The following is a 17,791-nucleotide window of genomic DNA, read 5'->3' on the forward strand; positions in this document are numbered from 1 at the left end:
CAAGTTGTGTCATCTGGTCATGTCACCTGCCATAAGTTGTGGATTGTCCACATGCAATTGTCACCTGGCCACGTCACCTGCCACAAGTTGTGGATTGGTCACTGGCCACGTCACCTGCCACAAGTTGTGGATTGTCCACTTGCCATGTCACCTGGCCACGTCACCTGCCACAAGTTGTGGATTATCCATTTGCCAAATTACCTGGCCACGTCACCTGCCACAAGTTGTGGATTGTCCACTGGCCACATCACCTGGCCATGTCACCTGCCACAAGTTGTGGATTGTCCACTTGCCACATCACCTGGCCATGTCACCTGGCTGTGTCACCTGCCACAAGTTGTGGATTGTCCACTGGCCACATCACCTGGCCACATCACCTGGCAACGTCACCTGCCACCAGTTGTGGATTGTCCACTGGCCATGTCACATGACCATGTCACCTGGCCACAAATTGTGGAATGTCTACTTGCCACGTCACCTGTTCACATCACCTGCCACAAGTTGTGAAGTGTCCACTTGCCACGACACCTGCCACAAGTTGTGGATTGTCCACTTGCCACAAGTTGTGAATTGTCCACTTGTTACGTCACCTGCCACAAGTTGTGGGTTGTCCACAATGCAATGCAAGCAATTACAGGTTTTTATGTTCTTTTAATGGTTTTTCATAATTTGCCATAATTTTTGAGATTTCTAATGTAAAAAAATAGGTTATCAATATTTTACACTGAATAAATGGAAAAAAACACAAATAAATATACAAATCATTAAACACAATATATGCATTATGTTTTGTAAAGGAAGAAGTTATGAGAAAAAAATGTTGGATTGAGACGGAGTTCAGGATACCAAAACTAAGAGAAGACATGCAACCAGATTGAGGAAACGTGGGGATACACCTAGTATCCATAGGTTAACCACTTCCCACCCGACGACTTTTTACGGCCACAATATGGCTCTTAATTGCCGAAAGGCCGTCTATATACGGCCTCCGGCCTCAAGCCACTGGGGGGCGCGCAACACAGAGATCCACGTCCTGTCACGGAGAGGACACCGATGGTGTGTCCCTTGTATATAGGGACAACCATCGGTCACCTCCCCCAGTCAGTCCCCTCCCCCCACAGTAAGAATCACCTAGCAGCAGTGGCGTATCTAGGGTATGGCAGCCATGGCAAGTGCCATGGGCGCCATAAGAAGGGGGCGCTGTTGAGTGGCTGGGCAGCAAGGCACTTACCAGGGTCTGAGGGTCTCTTCCCTCCTCCCGAGCATAGGCAGGATCTCCTTTTCAGCACCTTTGTTAATGGACAATGGCAGCGCTATCCCTGCTGCGTTCAGCCACAGCCCTCCCCTGTTCTCCTAGGCTCTCCCATTTCACCTGGTCGGATTGGCAATGCACAAAGAAGAGGGAGGCACATACGTTTTTCCCTCTCCTCTGTAAAAAGGCCTTAAGTGATGAAGATTTGATCACTCCCTGTATTGGTTCTGCATTTACCTGGCCTTGGAGGGCAGAGGAGGAATCAGGGGTCTAATAAACCCCAGATTTCTCCATAAAGAGGATATGTCACTACCCAAGGTATCACAAGGGATGATAAATATCACTAGTTTTGTTAGCTGTTTTTTTTGGTTAAGGTTATCTGAAAGATGGGTTTTAAATGTTTCGACAGGGGCGCAGTTTCAGTGCTCGCCATAGGCGCCATTTTCACTAGATACGCCTCTGCCTAGCAGGGCACACATTAACCCCTTCCCTGCCAGTCACATTTACACAGTAATCAGTGCGTATTTATAGCACTGTTCGTTGTATAAATGTGAATGGTCCCAAAAATGTGTCAAAAGTGTCCGATGTGTCCGCCATAATATCGCAGTCCTGCCAAAAATCACAGATCGCCGCCATTACTAGTAAAAAAAAATAATAATAATAAAAAAAAAAAAAATCATAATTCTATCCCCGTTTTGTATAACGTTTGCACAAACCAATCACTATACACTTATTGCGATTTTTATTTTTACCAAAAATATGTAGAAGAATACGTATCGGCCTAAACTGAGAAAAAAATATTTTTTTTTTTAATTGGATATTTATTATAGCAAAAAGTAAAAAATGGTGTTTTTCTTTCAGAATTGTCGCTCTATTTTTGTTTATAACGCAAAAAATAAAAACCGCAGAGATGATCAAATACCACCAAAATAAACCTATTTGTGGGGAAAAAAAGGACGTCAATTTTGTTTGGGAGCCACGTCGCACGACCGCGCAATTGTCATTCAAAGCGTGACAGTGCTGAAAGCTGAAATTTCGCCTGGGCAGGAAGGGGGTATATGTGCCCAGTAAGCAAGTGGTTAAAAGAAAGCCTGGTGCATTAAAAGGGGTAGTGCATATGTAGAGTGAAATGGAGAAAGACAGACACCATCACCACATCCAGTGTATGGGATGTATACTTCTAAATTATCATAACTTATCATATGTCTAGCGGCCTGAGGATAGGTTCCTCAGTATGAGCAGTCAAGCAGACACACAATGGCTTCTTCAGGAGTACTACTACTATTACCCATCCAGAATTGTATCTCTGCAATTATTATTATTGAGCATGAATAACTGATACATGCTCATTATTTGAGGTTAGTATGATATATTTACTTTTCAATTAACAATGACTATAGATAGGGACATATATGGTCCCTGATATATTGATGTATTCCATTTATGGATATATCTTTTTCTATTCCCCCAGACTAAATGACATATGCACTACTCCTGTTGAGGCCTCAGGCTCTTAACCTATGGATACTGGGTGTATTCCCACATTTTTCCTCGTCCTGGTTGCATGCCTTCTCCTAGTTTTGGGGTCCTGAATTCAGTCTAAATCTATGTTTTTTTCTCATAAATTCTTCCTTTACAAAAACAAAAATGCATATATTGCATTTGACGATTTGTATATTTAAGTGTTTTTTTCCATTTACTGAAGAAGCGTTGTATCACGAAACATGTAGAGCTTGCATCTCTAAAACGGTATTCCTTTTTTTTTTATTTTTTATTGGTTCAATAAAAAAAATATACAAACGTATCAGAAAACAGAATAAAGTTTTCAAAATACTGAAGACTCAAGACAAGAGACAAATATGTAGAGCAATAAAAACTCTGCAGTCAAAAACATATCATGTGAAGTAGCAAACATTATATTAAGGCTTAAAGGGATTGTAAAGGTAAAAATTCTCTAAATAGCTTTCTTTACCTTAGTGCAGTCCTCCTTCACTTACCTCATCCTTCCATTTTGCTTTTAAATGCCCTTATTTCTTCTGAGAAATCCTCACTTCCTGTTCTTCTGACTAACTACACACAGTAATGCAAAGCTTTCTCCCTGGTGTGGAGAAAGCCTCTTGAGGGGGGAGGACACCCACTAACACACAGCTCCTTTCTCTATCTAGTAGAGAGTGTCCTGACTTGCCTGCTCGCCCCCTCCCCTCAAGAGGCTTTCTCCACACCAGGGAGAAAGCCTTGCATTACTGTGTGGAGTTACAAACAGAAGAACAGAAAGTGAGGATTTCTCAGAAGAAATAAGGACATTTAAAAGCAAAATCAAAGGATGAGGTAAGTGAAGGAGGACTGCACTAAGGTAAAGGAAGCTATTTAGGGAAAAAAAATCCTTTACAACACCTTTAACCACACAATGTTGGGTACATAGGGCATACTAACATCTAGTTGCATTGTAGCACACAAAGAAGCATAAAGAGATCAGATATGGATAAAACAATAACACAGAGAGCTAGAGACTGCTCAGTCAGTCAGCCGTCAGGTGGAGTAGGACGCTTCCGACGAGTCTACTCCACTCAGGGACAAGCTAGACAGGCAGTCAGTCTGCAGACAGGTGCACTCCTCCCAGCCCCCAGCGGCGAAGCACACTCACCACCGCTTCCAGGACCAACTAATGCCTCCCTTCCCTTGGCCTCCAGCAGACCATCTCCTGCCCCTCTCACAGGCTCCCTCCTTAAAGGTAAGCCCTGGTGTTTACCAGATCATCACCCGTTCCTCCTGCCCTCTGTCCGGGGGTTGATTGCGGCCGTTCTTTTAAGGATAAAGCCGCGGCTTTCCGCCCGGATAGACCCTGTTATCCCCCTCCTGCGCTCCCACACTACCACCCCTACTCAGAGCACCCCCCCGCCATCTCTCCGCTTCGATCTGCCGCCTTTCGGGCGTTTTTCTCATACATTTGCGCCGGCCTGGAGGAAATCGCGGCAGCCGTGATCTAGGAAAGGCCGCGGCTTCATCCGCGGCCTAGCGACACGCCGCTCTCCCCGCTCCCCCCCCCCCGGCAACCATCACCAAACGGCCCAATAAAGCCCCCCCCACCCCTGAAGAGCACCTTCTCCTCCCAGCAATCGCTCAATTCCTCCCCTGCACGGATCCTCTTTAGCCGACAGCGACCACAATATTAAACTTGATCCAGGGTTTCACCCGATCGCCTAACAAGGGGTCAGGAAGGAATTTTTTTCCCTGTTCGCAGAATATTGGCGTAGCACGACCAGGGTTTTTTTGCCTTCCTCTGGACCAAGCCAGGATCGAGGATTAAGTGTATCCTTGATAAACCCCCCCCCCCCCCCTGGTGTTTCTCGACCATGGCAAATCTGCAATATTCTGCAGAAACCATTGGAGATCTGAGGCGATTTGTCGCTATACTACCAGCCGTCACCAAAAAAGCCCTAAGAACTGAGCGACTTTTAGCGACTTTTGAGAAACGATCGACTATCAAAAATCCCAGCCATTTACCCCAGCTTAAGAACACTTCATGCGCTCTGATCAATACAAGATCGGCAGTAAAACACCGACTAGAAATCCATGATTTCATTCTACAACACGATTTAGACTGCCTCTTTATTACAGAGAGCTGGCTCACAGCCGACTGCAACCCCATTCTAGGAGAATTGGTGCCAGAAAACTATCATATTATAACGGAAAACAGAACAGGGCAAAGAGGAGGAGGACTGGCGGTGATCCATAAGAGTCATCTTGCGATCACCAAACCAGTCATTCAAAACCCTCTTCCATTCATGGAAACCCTCACTCTGCAACTGCAAACAAATTCCCAGAAGACTGTCCACATTCTTCTCTGCTACAGACCACCTGGCCCAAAATCGCAGCTTCTCCCATCATTGACAGACTTTATCTCCACTTACACCCTTAACAGCAAACATCTTTTGCTGCTCGGGGACTTCAATCTCTGGGCCAACTCCCCACAAGACCCTGTTGCCGACGCCTGTATTGACCACCTGGAAGGATTAGGGCTACAACAACTAGTATGTGGGCCCACACATGCTTCAGGTCACACACTTGATCTTATTTTCAGACAAGATCTGGAAATAAAAATCTTGGAAAATGAACCATTGCCATGGACAGATCATCATGCAATTAAATTCATTATTTCCGAACTCCCCCCTTAACTAAAACATCAAATCCAGTGATGACACACTGGACTAGATGTCAGAAGAAGCTCCACTCGGAACTCTTCAAAACCACGTTAAGGGAAAAAATAATAACAATTCAGCCGCATCAAACGGCTGAAGATACACTGGATACCATAAACGCAGCCCTATTACAGTCAGCTGACTTAATAGCGCCAAAACGCAAAACCTGCATCTGGAAAAATACCTCCAGCTGGTTCAACAACCAACTGGCGTTACTGAAGCAAGAGCGTAGAAGGGCGGAAGCTGCTTGGAAAAGAAGCTCTTCAGATGAGAATCTCATCATCTACAAAGCAACAACAAGAAAATATCACAAAGAAATTTTCAAAGCCACGAAAAACTATTTTTCTGAGGCTATTAACAGCGCCCTAAACCGCCCCCGGGAACTCTTCAAGCTGGTCACTCAGACCATGAATCCAGGATGTCTTGAAACCCCTAACTCGGATACCCAAGAATTTTGCGATGAATTATCAGATTACTTCATTAATAAAATCGAGGGAATCCGGGAAAGCATTCAGCAAAACAAAACCACCCTCAACACCCCCCCCCCCCCCCCGTAATTATCCATACAACACCTGCAGTAATTCACCTCAATTAGGTAAGTTCACGCTGGAACCCATCTCTATCCTTGCCACAAAGAATATCATTGGTACTTTGCGCAACGGCACTGCGCCGAATGATATCATCCCCACTAAACTGCTGAAGGAATGCGCTGACATCATGGCACCTCCTATCACGCAGCTTATTAACCAATCATTCAAGGAAGGCATAGTGCCCTCCCAGTTGAAAGAGCTCATAATCCGACCTATCTTAAAGAAACCCACCCTAGATCCCAAGGACGCAATTCACCGCCGTCCCATAACAGGCCTAAACGTTCTCTCAAAGGTAATGGAAAAAGTAGTGGTACAACAGCTGCAACAGCATCTAGATACCCACAACCTACTTGATCCCCTTCAATCGGGCTTCCGTCCTGGACACGGGACGGAAACAGCACTGCTCAAAATATGGGACGACGCTCTTGAGGCCGCAGACGAAGGAGAATCTTGTCTTCTGGTTCTGCTGGACCTAAGCGCAGCCTTCGACACCGTAGACCACAAGCTACTTTTGACTCGACTAGCTGAAGTAGCCAAAGTCGCAGAAGGCGATTTATCTTGGTTTGCCTCTTTTTTGGACAACCGATCGCAAATCGTGAAGTTAGGACCTTTCACTTCTGAGAAACGCACATTATCGTGCGGAGTCCCTCAAGGATCCCCCCTGTCGCCGGTGTTATTCAACATCTATCTATCTTCGCCCTCTTTTTGAAATCATCAGCAGCCAAAAACTGCTTTATCATTCATATGCAGATGACACACAACTGTATTTCTGCATTTGCAACAAAAAGGATCACCACCTCAATCTAGAGACATGCCTCTCTTTGATAGAGAACTGGATGACAAAGAGTTATCTTAAACTCAACGGAGCGAAAACAGAACTTCTCCTGTTTCACGCTAAGCGTATGAAGCAACCGACTACAACTTGGATACCCCCGCCCATTCTGGGCAAAATCATCACCCCTAGCACCAAAGTCAAAAGTCTTGGAGTCATCTTTGACTTCTACATGACAATGGACGCACAAATAGGGTCAGTAGTCAGCGGATCTCACCATCTGCTGCGCCTATTACGCAGACTTACTCCTTTCATTCCCAAAGAAGACATAGCAGTCGTGGTGGGAGCAATTGTAAACTCCAGACTGGATTATGCAAATGCCCTGTATGTCGGACTCCCTAAGTACCAAATCGCTCATCTGCAAGTCGTTCAAAATACGGCCGCCAGACTTGTGACTGGGAAAAAACCCTGGGAATCAATCTCACCTTCACTGAGAACCCTTCATTGGTTGCCAGTAAAAGACAGAATTGCTTTTAAAGCACTCTGCCTAACCCATAGATGTATCCATAGGAATGCTCCCCATTATCTATGCGAAAAAATAAAAGCTCATAATCCCAATCGCGTATTGCGATCCACCAATCAAAATCTACTTCAGATACCAAAGGCCAACCACAAATCCAAAGGAGAGAGAAGATTCGCGGTCCAGGGTCCCAGACTTTGGAACGCTTTACCAACCAGCATTCGGTTGGAGGAGAACCATTTAGCATTCAGGAGAAAGATCAAAACTCATCTCTTTTGATATCAAAGGAGACAGGAACATCAAGCGCCCAGAGGCGATTTAGTTCGCATGTGCTGCGCTATATAAGTTTTCATTCATTCATTCATTCACAACGGGTCAAATAAAAACTATTGAGGTAGGTCCCCAAATTCAGATCGATCCTAGAGTTTCCAGACTTTGTTGAATTGGGGAACTGCTTCGTGTACAGTGGCGGTAAGGTATTTCCTTCTCCTAATTTCTGCTATAAGTTGCAACAATCACGCTATTATGCCTCCACTCTGCTAAGGTACATTCACAGTGTTTTTTACATCTACGGACCATGGCCTAGTGGTTAGAGTTGGTTGTGTTGATTATTGTTTGTATTCACTTTTTATATGCATTTAATATATTTTGTTAATGTGTTATAATAAAAATAATTTAAATAAAAATATCTTTTTAATATATTGGTACCTATAAATTTATGATTTCTCTCTATGTATTCGAATGAAAGAACATGTTTGAAACAAGTGATGAAACGGATTATGTGGCTACCACTATGTTTATGTGCTTGGGGAATATAAATTTTCCTCTTAAAATAAGAATTAAGCATTGTCTATGAGTATTTACTATATTTATTTCTGATTCTCACCTTCCACAGCTAGCTCCAAAAGTGAGCAGTCATTCAGCAATCTTCCCAATTCAGCCTGGATATTACCCGGAGTACCACGCTCAGGTTTGACTCCTCCACCTAAAGGCAAAATATAGATTCACAGTTACTGTCAAATTATATTGCTAATATTATTACATGTATATTTCACATTCAAGAGTGACTTTGCTGTCATGTTTTTTTTGCCCTTTTTTCCAAAATTACTAATTGCAAGGCAAACTACCCATGCTATTCAATTATGTCAAACCAGCAAAAGCACTTCGGTATATTACACTTACCTAGATGAGGAAGCTAGAAGCTGGAATCAAATGGTAATTTTTTTTTCTCTTTTTGGGGGTCATTTTTTTTTGTCCATCCCTAGCAAATTTAGAACGGGGGATGAGGGCTTCTATATAGCCCATATCTGCTTCGAATTGCCATGTCCACTTTAATGATATTGCTTCATCTTATTAACAATCTTATTAAAGTTACGTAAGCATGCAACTTAGGATAGGGCATCAATTCTACAAACAAGGTTTTATGTAAAGGACTGAAGGTGGTCTCAGAAAAAACAGGATTTTTATAACAGCTTACCTGTAAAATCCTTTTCTTGGAGTACACCACGGGACACAGAGCCATATCCATTACATAATGGGTTGTATGGTCACCAGAGTTGATTGGACACTGGCACAACCAATCAGAGACAGTTCCCCTCCATATAGCCCCTCCCATCAGGGAAGTACCTCAATTTTGGAGCAAAGCAATAAGGTTCCCTTAAGAAGGGGGGGACCTCTGTGTCCCGTGGTGTACTCCAAGAAAAGGATTTTACAGGTAAACTGTTATGAAAATCTTGTTTTCTTTATCGTACACCACGGGACACAGCCATATTCATTACATAATGGGATGTCCCAAAGCAAAGCTATATGAAGGGGGGGGGGGGAGACACAGATTAAGCAGACCACCATGGACAAGAAGCTCTATACTGCCGCCTGCAACACACTTCGCCCAAAGGCGGCATTCTCACGTTCTTTCACATCTATCTGATAACATTTGGAAAATGTGTGGACCGAAGACCAAGTTGCAGCCTTACAGATCTGAGTCTCCGAAGCCTGGTGGTGCACTGCTTATGAAGCACTTATCGCCCTGGTAGAGTGCGCCCTAACCGAAAAAGGAGGAGTTTGGTTCCTTAAACCAGAGGCTTGAATAATAGTCTGTCGAATCCACCTGGAGATGGTGGATTTTGCGGTTGCCTGCAGACACACCTTTACAGCTCTCACTAGATCTAGAGCGTAATAATTTTTCCTCCGCTGTCTGCAGATTCGGAAAAAAAGAAGGCAGGACAATGTCCTGATATAAATGAAAAGCCGACACCACCTTAGGTAAAAAGGCAGAATGGGGTGGTAATACAATCTTGTCTTTATGACAAAATAATGAAGGCTTTTTACAGGAAAGAGCTGCTAATTCAGATACTCTTCTAGCCAAAGAGATAGCAATTAAAAAGGCCAACTTCCTGCTTAAAAGAATCAGCGGAATGTGGCGAATAGGTTCAAAGTGTTGCTTCTGCAATACTGATAATACTAGATTCAGATCCCAAGGAAGACTTGACTGGCGGATTGATCCGCAGTACCCCCTGAATGAAAGCCCACACTAGGAAATGAGATGCCAGTGGTCTCTGAAAGAAGACTGATAGAGCTGATATTTGACCCTTAATGGTACTAAGGGCTAATTTCATACCATCTCCTAGCTGGCAAAAAGCAAGAATCCTACTTATGTCATATCTCTGAGGATTCCACTTGTTAGTTTCACACTATGAAACATATGTTTTCCATACTCTGTAGTAAATTTGTCTGGAAGTTGGCTTTCTGACGTTAATAAGCGTAGAAAGTACCGAACCTGAGAGTCCTCTCTTCTTCAGAATGTGGGTCTCAGCAGCCAAACTGTCCAATTTAGCCCGTGTAAAGAAGGATGAAACACTTGGCCTTATGACAACAGATTGTGACGAAGCGGAAGCTTCCACGGTGTTCCCACTGCCATCTTTATGATCTCGGCGTACCAAGGTCTTCTGGGCCAATCTGGGGCCACTAAGATTACCGGAATTCCTTCCCTCTTGATCCTGCAAATCAGTCTCTGTAGAAGGGAGATTGGTGGAAAGGCATAAATCAGTGAAAACTGATTCCACGGAACTACCAGTGCATCTGATCCGTAGGCCAGAGGATCTCTTGTCCTGGACACAAAATTGTCCAACTTCCTGTTGAACCTGGAAGCTAATAGATCTACATCCGGGGTCCCCCATATCTGGCAAATGGCCTGAAAGATTTCGGGGTGGAGAGACCACTCTCCTGGTGATAGCTGCTAGCGACTCAAATAGTCTACTTGCCAGTTCTCTACCCCTGGAATGAAAATTGCAGAAAGGCAAGGAATATGTTCTTCTGCCCATCTCAAAATGTGATTCACCTCCTTCTGGGTGCCCTGGCTGCCTCCTTGGAGATTGATGTAAGCCACTGCTATAGCATTGTCAGACTGAATCCGAACCGGGTGGCCCTGTAACCTGTTTGTCCAGGTTCTGAGGGCCAACTATACTGCCCGTAACTCCAGTAAGTTGATGGGTAGGACTCTCTCGGCTTTGTTCCAGGTTCCCTGGGCTGAAGCTTTTTCTAATACGGCTCCCCAGCCCGTTAGGCTGGCATCTGTTGACACCACCTTCCAGGTGATTGGGCGAAAGGATCTTCCCTTCTGCAAGTTCTTGGTCTTTAACCACCAACTGAAGTCTTGGCGCACCTGTGAAGAAAGGTGCATGGGTAAATCCAGGGCTTGGATCTTCCTGTTCCAGGCAGCTAAAATATCCCCTGGAAGCAGTCTCGAATGAAACTGGGCGTAAGTGACAGCCTCAAAGCAGGCTACCATCTTCGCCAATAGCCTCATGCAAAGGCAAATAGATGGTCTCTTCTTTGCTTTGACCTTGTGGATCAGATCCCTTATGCCACGTACACATGATCGGTTCAACCGATGAGAATGGTCTGATGAACGGTTTTCATCGGTCAAAACCGATCGTGTGTGGGCACCATCGGTTAAAAAAAAGGCAACTTGTTTTAAATTTAACCAATGGATTCCTAACCGATAGGACAAAACCGATAGTTAGTAGGCACAACCATCGGTTAAAAATCCACGCATGCTCAGAAACAAGTCGACGCATGCTTGGAAGCATTGAACTTCGTTTTTTTCAGCACGTCGTGTGTTTTACGTCACCGCGTTCTGACACGATCGTTTTTTTAACCGATGGTGTGTAGGCGCGACTGACCATCAGTCAGCTTCATCGGTTAACCAATGAAACCGGTCCATCGGTCCATTCTTATCGGATGGACTGATCGTGTGTACACCGCATTAGTGATTTGATCTTTGACTCTGATAGAAATACTCGGCTTTGATCTGTATCTATGATCATGCCCAGATACTCTACCCTTCTTTGGGCTTGTTGTGAGGATTTTTGTAGGTTTACCATCCATCCTAACTTCTCCAGGTATCTTATCGTAGTGGATACAGCGTGATCTAACCCTGCCACTAATTGATCTATCACAAGTAGATCGTCCAGATAGGCTGTTATCACTATGCCCTGTGCTCTGAGATTTGCTAGCAGAGGGGCTAGTACTTTTGTAAATACTCGGGGTGCAGTGGCCACCCCGAAGGGCAGTGACACAAATTGGAAGTGGCGATGCTCCACCGCAAACCTTAAGAACCTTTGGTGAGCGGGATGGATAGGCACATGTAAATAGGCGTCCCTGATGTCTATCAACGCCATGAATTCTCCGCCTAGTAGGGTTGCGACTACTGAACGAATAGTTTCCATTCGGAAATTGCGAATGTTTAGAAACTGATTTAGTGATCTCAGATCCAGAATGGGTCCGACGTCTCCGTTTGGTTTTGGGATTACAAAGAGGTTTGAATAAAAACCTGAACCTTGCTCCCTTAAGGGTATATCTGTGATCACCCCTTGGGACAGCAAGTGATCCAATCCCTTGAAGAAGGGTGCTCTTTTTAGAGGATCTTTGGAGAGCCTTGAGCTTCGGAAGTGAGAAGATGGGATCTCTCGAAATTCCAGCTTGTACCCTAGGGATACAGTGGATACCACCCATCTGTCCTGGATCTCTGTCTGCTATACCGCTGAAAACTGCCGAAGCCGTCCCCCCACTCGGCCGAGCGGGGGCGCCTCTTCATGCAGAGGTTTTGGGGTTTTGTTTATTAGCTTTAGAACCCCACTGTTTCTTACTTCTCTGGGACTGGTCTTTCTTTGGCTTTTGTGGCTGGCTGAAAATGCCGTCGCCACTAACTGGAGGTAGATTTACCAGGATCCGGGTTTAAAACAAGGTCGCTTGTTTTTTCTCTTCTCTGGTAACAGAGTAGACTTTCCGCTGGAAATCTTTTGGATATATTTCTCCAAGTCTTCTCTGAAAAGGAGTTCACCATGAAAAGGAAAACTTGCTAGAAACTTTTTGCATGGCACTTCTGCAGACCAACGTTTTAACCAAAGGACTCTGCGCATATGCACCAACTGGAGTGTAAGGCGAGACGCTTGCTGGATCGAATCTCTCATAGCATCTATTGTAAAACATAAGGCCATGGGAAAATTTTCCCACAACTTGGCCTGCTCTGGAGATAACTCCTTAAGCCCATATTTTACCTGGTCCTTTAGGACCCGACACATACCCACTGCAGCTACAGCGGTTACAGAGATTCCAATCTCTTTTCTGATGGGTCCTTAAACACCTGTACGTCATCCACTGGACAAGTCAGGTTTTTTGTTCACACAAGATATAGCTACCGCAGGTAAACTCTATTTCTTGGTGAATTCCTCCTCCATGGGATAAAGAATTTCAAATTTCTTTGGAGGAGAGAAACGCTTGTCTGGGTGTAACCAGTCTGCGTAAATTAGCTTCTTTAACAACGGATGAACTGGGAAAGAGCACAAACTCTGCAGAGATTTTAATGAGCCCAGGGAGGAGACAGGTGATTCAGATAATTCAGAGGAGGGTAGCCTGAATGTAGTTCGCACTGCTTCAGCATAACATTGCACCTGCAATCTTAGCATTTGGGAAGCAGAAAAGGGTTCTTCTGATACCCCTGAGCCGTCCAACTCCTCATCCCTGTCCTCTGCAGATATTGCTTCATTCTCCTCCTCAGATCTTTCTGACAAAGGTTCTAAAGCCGACAAGAGAAATCTGCTTCGCTTCTTGTCCTTTTGTGAGGACTTGGCGATTAAAGTCGCAATCTTTTCCTCAAATCTCTCCATGGCTGCCGCAAAAGTGTTCTTAGTGACATATGCAGGCCCAGGTGCCACTGGAGAAACTCCTGATAGTGGCAATGGTTCCTCCTGTATAGGCAAATCAAGGCTTACTGGGGAGGAAGGTACCGAGCAGGAACGGGTAGAAACCCCTGTCTCCGGCGGTGTTGCCTTTTTGCTCTTAGCCCCTGAACCCTTTCTAAGGGAAGACATTTTCCAAAGCAACAAGCCGAGGTACCAAGATGCATATACTACTGTGCTCAGTTTAGCAATTTACATCAAGTATGCAACTTAAACACACAGTTTCATGCATAGAGTAGTAGCCGGATTCAGAAAGCACTTACGCCGACGTATCTTCTTGCACACGTAAGTGCACTGATGCGCCGTCGTATCTATGCACCTGATGCTTGAAATAAGATACGCCTGAATTTTGGCTCCATCCGACCGACGTAAGTCTCCTACGCTGTCGTATCTTGGGCGCATATTTACGCTGGCCGCAAGGGGCGCTTCCTTTGATTTACGCGTTGAATATGCAAATGACCGAGATACGCCAATTCACGAACGTACTTGCGCCCGTCGCTTTAAGCTACGCCGTTTACGTAAGGCGTACATCCGGCGTAAAGTTAAACCACCATATAGGAGGCGCAGCCTATGCAAAGGTATGGACGTCTTAACAGCCGTCGTATTTTACGTCGTTTACGTAAGTCGTACGTGAATGGGGCTGGGCGTAGGTTACGTTCACGTCGTAGGCATTGAGCCGTTGTATCTTAGGGAGTATATGCAACGTGATTCTGAGCATGCGCCGTTCGTTCGGCCCTTCATTTACATGGGGTCACACTTCATTTTAATAGATCAGGCCCACTACCTTCCTACTTTGAATTAGGCAGGCTTACGCCGGCCAATTTACGTTACGCCGGCGCGAGTTTGGGAGCGAGTGCTTTGTGAATACTGTTCTAGCCTCACTGATTTACGTTGGAGTAGCGCATATGACATGCGCTACGCCGGTCTAAAGATGCGCCGCTCTACGGGAATCCGGGCCTAGGTGTCTCTTTTTGGTGTTGCCCACCAACCACATTGAGCTTACGTGTCTCACGAAAAACTGCTGCTGTGTCCCAAGGAAGAGCTGCTGGCTTTCTGGCTGCTTTATGGCCCCTATCTGGGCACCATCTTTCAATTCTCGGCGTGCGTGTGCCCTCTCTTGATAAAGCGCGCACCTAAATCTATTGGGGCGGCATGCCTGGAAGCATGGAGGGCTTCTCCCTGCTTTTACAGACCTCTTATCAGGTCTCTGGAGGGAGAGGCAGAGCTCTGCAGCAGAAAGCGTGCCTGTGGATCTGACACTTTTATGGAGTGAGGCGAGTAAACGCAGCGCTTTACTCCCTCTAGTGGCCAAATTTGAGAAGACACCTCTCTAAAAATGAAAAAGGTCCTTAAGAAAAAAATCTTAGGCTCCTTTTTTCCCTTTACCTTTATCCCCACTACAGGTTTAACTGCTGATTTTACAGACAGTACCAATCTTCTCCCATCTCGGCGGGTTTTGTGTGCCAACCTTCAGGGGTATGGGTTCCTATTTAAAGGAGCCCTCTTCCCTGGGCCTTGTAAAAGACTCTGACCAGGCCTTTTAGCTGCAAAAGCAAAAGTGCTGGAACCTCAGAGCCCAGTCCTCCGAAGAGAGACATTACAGGCGATGCCTTATGCGTGAGGTCCAGATCTCATCCATTTTCGGCGTAATACTTTAGTGTCCTGGATGGACCCAACGGTCTAGCTCCTTTAGCCCCCAGAGGGTTCTTTAGTTAAACTACCGCTAGCACATCTCCACGCATCCAATCCTGAGACACTGGAGAAAAAACTGAGGTACTCCCCTGATGGGAGGGGCTATATGGAGGGGAACTGTCTCTGATTGGTTGTGCCAGTGTCCAATCACCTCTGGTGACCATACAACCCATTATGTAATGAATATGGCTCGGTGTCCCGTGGTGTACGATAAAGAAATATCAGCATTAAAGTGAACTTGTGCCAAAAACATACACACAACATAAGTTACACATTCTAAATAAGCAGTAAAAGCACTTAAAAACAAGTCATACTCACCTCTATAGCTAGGAGTTAGCAGATAAGTATCATTAGGAATTGAAATCTCAGCTTTTTTCCATGAGGAGCAGAATCATTGCAGCCAGACTTCCCTCTGATATAAACACACTGTGGCTGTTTAAAAACTGCTAAAACCAACTTAAATAGACTTTTTTGGTGTAATCTCAGAGGAATTACTTCACTGTACAAGCAGCTAGAGAGGTCAGTGATTCCTTTTTTTTATTTATTTTTTTAAGTAATTTACTTCTTGGTAGGAATATGTTGGCAATCTACTGTCCATAATCTGGGCACAGGTGCATTTAGGAGTTAGTTAGAAATTGCATGTGTTGCTGTCCATTGTGTAGGGGCAGAGCTTTGCATTATTAACTTGTTTTTAAAACTATATTGATGTGTCAGAAAATTACATTTATTTAAAGCACAACTAAACCTATCAGTTTAAAGGTTTCCCAAAATGGTAACATTTAAAGTGATTCTAAAGGCTAAAGATCTGTCAATCACAGCCAGTGAGGATGGAGTGGGGGTGGGGCCAAGCTTTGTGTGTTTTTGGACACACAGAGCCGGCTCAGGGGTGAGCACACCTGAGTGCCCCCAAAGGAGGCATGGTGGACACTTGGTGGGGGGGGAGAAGTGAGTGGGGGTCCCCAGAAAAGATCAGTGCTGCTCTGTGCAAAACCATACAGCAGGTAAGTATTTTTATTTAAAAAGAAAATTCAAGGTTTTACAATCACTTAAGGCATGCCATGAATGATAACTGACATTTGCTTGTGTTCTTAATCAAAACTGTCAAGCCATTAACCTCCCTGGCGGTAAACCCGAGCGTGACTCAGGGTTGGTTTTCAATGTTGGGATCGGTATCCCCGAGTCACGCTCGGGGTGGACGTGCAGAGTGTGCAGCGGCGCGGCTTACCTTTTGCTGGATCCACAGGCAAGTTACTCACCTTGTCCCTGGATCCAGCGATGCCACCCCGCTGAGTAAGCGAGCGGGACTTCCTCGCTCGATTCACAGTCTCCCCGTGTGCCGCCGATCTCCGTTCCCTGCGACGTTACGACGCACGGGAGCGGAGAACGGCGCCAAATTCAAAAAAGTAAACAAACACTTTACATACAGTATACTGTAATCTTATAGATTACAGTACTGTATGTAAAAAATACACACCCCCCTTGTCCCTAGTGGTCTGCCCAGTGCCCTACATGTACTTTTATAAAAATAAAAAATGTAATTTCTGCCTAAAAACTGTAGATTGTCCAAAAGTGTCCCTTTATGTCAAAAATGGTTTTAGATCAGCTAGAAAACAGCGATAATAAATTATAATCACTTGCAGAATTGAGCGATAGCGATTTGTGGGGAAATTCGTCATAAAAAAAAAAAAAATAATGACAGCGACAATTCTGCAACTGAGCAAATTTCAGTGATTTTGAGTTGATTACATTATTGAATAATTTTTATTATAATTATATTATTATTTGTTATAATTATTTATAATTATTTATTATATTATAATTTATAATTTTGTTTTAAAAAAAAAATCATACCCGGGATGCCTACAAGACTCTTGCTTGGTCAGATTTAAGTGAGTTATTTCTAAAAATTACAGGCCTACAGTATAAAACGCCAAATTTCCTTGCAAAATAATTGTACCGCTTTTGGTACGTAATTCCAGACAGAATCATACCGCCAGGGAGGTTAAGTGTCTGATGTCATAACTAATCATATGTGCAGCACCATGGCAACTGCAGATCAAACAGAGACTGGGATGGCAGCCTCTCTGGCTGTAAAAGCACAGGAGGGATTAGTTCTACTTTAAGTCTATGCATTAAAGAGGAACTGCAGTCTGCTCACATAATTGGTAATAAAAACATCTTTGCCATTCTGAAGCTTCCCTCCAACCACTTTGCATATTATTTTATATATACTGTGATTCTGTACTTGCCAAATATGCTGCAGAAATATCCCTCCACTGAGTCTGGTTGCAACCATTTTAACTGTGGGCAGCTGAAGCTGCGGCTTGTTCACTTCTTGGATTTACACAGACACACACACCTCCAGCTCTGGAGCTCTCATTGGCCCTCTTAGGACTCATCCCCCTTCTTTCCTGCAAACTCTCACGAGAGTGAGAGAGCTGTGCATGATGTCATAAGCCTAGGCTTTTTACCAGACATAGAAACAGGAAGTGGGCTGTAAAAGGTATTTACTGGCAGAAACAAAATG

The 17,791-nt window shown here is 44.5% G+C and overlaps 1 protein-coding gene across 1 annotated transcript in view; it reads right to left on the reverse strand.

Moving 5' to 3' along the window:
- Positions 1 to 17,791, reverse strand: part of CFAP54 (cilia and flagella associated protein 54) — a 533,435-nt gene that overhangs the window by 442,618 nt on the left and 73,026 nt on the right. Inside the window, exon 10 of the mRNA XM_040344233.1 lies at positions 8,220 to 8,318. Within this exon, the coding sequence (XP_040200167.1) occupies positions 8,220 to 8,318 (99 nt within the window). The remainder of the gene's footprint in view (positions 1 to 8,219; positions 8,319 to 17,791) is intronic.

The sequence above is a fragment of the Rana temporaria genome, chromosome 3, assembly GCF_905171775.1.
Source record: "Rana temporaria chromosome 3, aRanTem1.1, whole genome shotgun sequence".
Taxonomy (NCBI): Eukaryota; Metazoa; Chordata; class Amphibia; order Anura; family Ranidae; genus Rana; species Rana temporaria.